Source organism: Triplophysa rosa, linkage group LG9 (genome assembly GCF_024868665.1).
Source record: "Triplophysa rosa linkage group LG9, Trosa_1v2, whole genome shotgun sequence".
Taxonomy (NCBI): Eukaryota; Metazoa; Chordata; class Actinopteri; order Cypriniformes; family Nemacheilidae; genus Triplophysa; species Triplophysa rosa.
The window spans coordinates 27119264-27124263 of NC_079898.1; the positions used below are offsets into that span (position 1 = coordinate 27119264).

The 5000-nt window shown below is 45.7% G+C and overlaps 1 protein-coding gene across 1 annotated transcript in view; it reads left to right on the top strand.

Annotated features, from left to right (window-relative positions):
• Window positions 1-3546, top strand: part of LOC130558765 (F-actin-uncapping protein LRRC16A-like) — a 20759-nt gene extending 17213 nt beyond the window's left edge. The window contains exons 24-30 of the mRNA XM_057341367.1: window positions 446-555; window positions 643-961; window positions 1421-1469; window positions 1559-1714; window positions 1818-1979; window positions 2060-2197; window positions 2365-3546. Coding sequence (XP_057197350.1) covers window positions 446-555; window positions 643-961; window positions 1421-1469; window positions 1559-1714; window positions 1818-1979; window positions 2060-2197; window positions 2365-2450 — 1020 coding nt within the window. The 3' untranslated portion in view covers window positions 2451-3546. The remainder of the gene's footprint in view (window positions 1-445; window positions 556-642; window positions 962-1420; window positions 1470-1558; window positions 1715-1817; window positions 1980-2059; window positions 2198-2364) is intronic.
• The last annotated feature ends 1454 nt before the right edge of the window (window positions 3547-5000 follow it).

The window sequence follows — 5000 nt, forward strand, 5'->3', positions numbered from 1 at the left end:
TATCTCCGTGGGGACAGTCCATAGGCGTAATGTTTTTATACTGTACAAACTGTATATTCTATCCCCTATCCCTAACCCTATCCCTAAACCTAAAGATCATAGAACACTTTTTGCATTTTTAGATTTTCAAAAACTATTGTTCTGTACAATTTATAAGCTTTTGTGCCCATGAGGACCTCAATTTTGGTCCCCACAGTGACACGAGTCCCCATGTGTTGGTGTGTATTCAGGTTTAGGTCCCCACCGGGATATACAAACATGAACACACACACACACACACACACACCAAACATCCATCAGTCTGTCCAGCAAAAGGAAATAAAACTGACATAGTGGAGAAAGTCAATATTTCCACCATAGAAATGAAAGTGTTTCCGAACTCAAAGTCTTGTTTTATTTAACATGATGTTTAAAATCATAACACTGTTTCTTTGTTATTTCTCAGCCAATCAGCAGAGCCGCTGCACAGGAAGTGGATCAGGGCGGCAGTGTCCATCCGCTGGACGAAGGAGTGCCAGAGTTTTTCTTCAAAAAGGTCATAAACATCGGAGCAAAGTGAGAATCATAAATCTACTGAAGGAGTGGTTGTGTATTTACTGTCGAGTCACGTTCACGTGAGCCTGTCTGCTGTCCTGTGTGTAGAGTGTTTGGCTCAGATGTGGAAGGCACGAGTCCTCTCATCAAACGTCACTCATCTACTAAAACCACACCCACCAGCCCCACCTTTAGCACCACGACAACAGCAACCATCTCCATATCAACAGCAGAAAAGAACGTCACACCCCCCGAGCCCATCGTGACCGCTGGAGACCCTTGTATTCCCGCAGTGCCTGAGGTGAAAGGTCACGTGCAGGAGGGGGTTAAACGTGAGGGTCAGCTGATCAGAGGTCATGTGGGGGTACAGGTGCTGGGAGGTGACATGCTGATGGAGATACGAGCTAAACAAGAGAAACGCAAGAAAGTGAGAGTGACACACACACACAGTATCATACGGTGTGAGTCTGTGAGATGAACTCATGACATCATCATTTAATAAAATCTGAAATCATTTCACACACACTGACCTCATGACACATTGGATCTGGATTTTGTGGAAATCTGTGTGAATATTTCCTCCTGACAGAACAGAAAACAGAAATAAAACATCATGAACATCAGATGTGATGTATAGATTACATGTTCAGTGAGAGTTTCAACATACACACACATACATACATATCACACTTCTACTGTTTGTGTAAATCCTCTCAGTTGTGTGTGTGTGTGTGTCAGTAAATGAAGGGTTTCAGTCTGAGTCCCGACTCGTCCCTCTCTAACACACACACACACACTGATCATTACACATCACAACTGATTCGTGTCTCATTTGTGTGTGTGTGTGTGTGTGTGTGTAATCTGTTGTGTTGTGTATCGCACACAGGCCGGTGTTTCTCCATCTGTGGAACCTAAAGCTGAACATCACACTGACGGTAATTTCCCTTTTGTGTGTGTGTGTATGTGTGTGTGTGTGTGCGTGTGTGTGTGTGTGTGTGAGTCTGACTGCATCTCTGTTCTTCAGCAGGAGAAAATCATGAACGCACAACAGCAGAAATCCAGAAAGAGCCCAGAGCACAACACACTCGCACACCTGCACAGGCCAGATCAAGACCTCTGTCCTGCAGTTCTGAAGCGGTCTGGATCAGTTCTTCTGGGTGTCTGTCTCAGGAGTCCATCAGTGAGTCACACACACACACACACACACACACACACACACACACACACACAGACGCGCACACGTGAACTCTGACTGACGCTTGTCATTGTCTTCTGTTGTAAAGCCCCTCCTCCTCTGGATGACATCACATATATATCAACAGGAGACTCCTCCCCTGCTCTGGTAGCCCCACCCCTCTGCCAATGGGGGTTGCAGTCTGACACTGAGTGGGTGGAGCTGAGCCCTGTCACTCACGGCACAAAGGGTGGAGACTCATCTGATACCTGTGAGTGTATCATTTCTGAAGATAATAACAAAACACTCGACTCTGATTCTAACATGATGATTGTTGTGTTGTGTTTCCAGCTAGTGTCGTTGTGTTGGAGACAGACACACACACAAACACAAAGGCTGTGGTGAGGTCAGTGTCTTGTGTTCACTCCAGAACCGACCCGGATGAAGACACAGCTGATCGACAGCGAACCAAGTCCCTCCCCTCAGCAGGTCTGACCAATCACAGCTCTTGACTTCACCTGTTTGTGATAGAAACAAACACCAATAACAAGATCAAAGCACAAGCAAGTATAACCTGCTGTAACCGTGTGTGTGTGTGCGTGCGTGCGTGCGTGCGTGCGTGCGTGTGTGTGTGTGTGTGTGTGTGTGTGTTTCAGATGGACTGTTCAGTACATCAGATTCTGCTGCTGCTTCAGGATTCACTTCAGACAATCACAACACTGATTCACACACTAGCAGCTGAACACACACATGTCTGGTTTATTATCTCCGTGGGGACAGTCCATAGGCGTAATGTTTTTATACTGTACAAACTGTATATTCTATCCCCTATCCCTAACCCTATCCCTAAACCTAAAGATCATAGAACACTTTTTGCATTTTTAGATTTTCAAAAAATATTGTTCTGTACAATTTATTAGCTTTTGTGCCCATGAGGACCTCAATTTTGGTCCCCACGGTGACACGAGTCCCCATGTGTTGGTGTGTATTCAGGTTTAGGTCCCCACCGGGATATACAAACATGAACACACACACACACACGAACACACACACACACACACATGAACACACACACACATGAACACACGCAAACACACATGAACACACGCACACACACATGAACACACGCACACACACATGAACACACACACGTTTGAGCATCTTTTTGATGACATACATTGACTCAATGCAATCTCTAGTCTGTTAGCCTAACCCTAAAACCACTCCTTTTCTTTTCTTAATGATGTCACCTCAGTTTTCAATCTGAATGTGAATAAAAGGAAATTTGTTTAAAATTTGCTGTTCGGACCCCATTGACTATCATTTTACAATAGAAATGTAAACCTACTCTTTCTTTTTGTTTCTTTGTGCTCTTTTGTTTTAGTCAGGTAAGTTTTTTATATATTCATATTTTTATATATATATTTAGAAATCTTCCAAACTTTCTTTCATCTTCATGTCATTTTAAACCTGTAAGAGTTTCTTTCTTCTTCAGAACACAAAAGAAGATATGTTTTCTTCAACACAATTTGAAGAATGTTGATTAATCAAACAACACTAAACCCCATTGACTTCGTTTGTATGAACACATAACCACTGAGACATTTCTCAAAATATCTCCTGTTGTGTTCCACTGAAGAAAGAGTGTGTGTGTGTGTGTGTGCGTGTGTGTCTCACTGGTGATGTGTGTGTCTCTGATGATGTGTGTGTGTGTGTCTCTGGTGATGTGTGTGTGCGGCGTGATGTGGTGGTGATGTGTGTGTGTGTGTGTGTGTGTGTCTCTGGTGATGTGTGTGTGCGGCGTGATGTGGTGGTGATGTGTGTGTGTGTGTGTGTGTGTGTGTTGTGTGTGTGTCTATTGGTAAGTGTGTGTGTGTGTGTGTGTGTGTCTATTGGTAAGTGTGTGTGTGTGTGTGTGTTCTAGTGTGTGCTCGATGTGTGTGTGGTGATTCTGTAGTGTGTGGCGTGTGTGTGTGTGTGTGTGTGTGTGTGTCTCTGTATGTGGTGTGTGTGTGTGATTGTGTGTGTGTGTTGCGGTGATGTGTTGTGGTGTATGTGTGTGTGTCTGGTGATGTGTGTGTGCGGCGTGTGTTGTGTGGTGTGTGGTGTGTGTCTGTGTCTGTGTGTGTGCCGTGTGTGTGTGTGCGTGCATGTGCGTCGTCTGGTGTGTTGTGCTGTGCGTGTGCGTGTGTGTGTGTGTGTGTCTCTGGTGATGTGTGTGTGTGTGTCTCGTGATGTGTGTGTGCGTGTGTGCTTGATGTTGTGCGTGTTCATGTGTGTGCTGATGTCGTGTGTGCTGTGCGTGTGATGTGTGTTGTGTGTATATGTTGAATACGTGCGTGTGTGTTGTGTCTCTTGGCATCAAGAACTGTGTGTTGTGTGGTGTGTGTGTGTGTCTGTGTGTCTCTTGAGCATCAGAACATGGTGTGGTGTGTGTCTCTTGAGCATCAGACATGTTGTGGTGTGTTGTGTCCTCTATGGCATCAGAACATGTGTGTGTGTGTGTGTTGGTGGTCTCGTTGTCCCTCTTGAAAGCATCAGAAATGTGTGTTGTGGTGTGTTGTGTGTGCGGTCTCTTGAGCATCTAAGAACATGTGTGTGGTCCTGTGTTGTCTGTGTGGCGTGTGTCTGTGAGTTGGTCAGTGTCGTCTCTTGAGCATAGATACGTGTGGTGTGTTGTGTGTGTGTGTGTGTTCTTGAGCTCAGAACATGTGTTGTGGTGTGTGGTGTGTCTGCTTGGCATCAGACATGTGGTTGTGTCATGAAGGAGTTGTGTGTGTGCGTGTGTGCAGTGTGCTGTGTGTCGTGTGTGCGTGTGTGTGCGTGTGTGTGTGTGTGTGTGTGTGATGTGTGCTGTGTGTGTGCGTGTGTGTGTGCGTGAGTGTGTGTGTGTGTGTGTGTGTGTGTGTGTATGTCTGGTGGGGTGGGGATGTGTGTGTGTGTGTGTGTGTGTTCTAGTGTGTGTGTGGTGATGTGTGTGTGGTGCATGTGTGTCTGGTGTGTTTCGGTGTGTGTGTGTCTGCTGTGATGAGTAGATCATCTGTTGTGTGGTGTGTGTGTGTGTCTCTGGGCATCGAACTGTGTGTGGGTGTGTGTCTTGTCTCTGAGCTCGATGTGTGTGGGTGTGTGTGTGTGTGTCCCTTGGCTACAGAACTGTGTGTGTGTCGGCGTATTGTGCGTGTGGTGTACTGTGTGTGTGTTTGTGTGTGGTGTTGTGTGTGTGTGGTGTGTGTGTGTGTGTGTGTTTGGTGTGTGTGTGTGTGTGTGTGTGTGTGTGTGTGTGTGTGTGTGT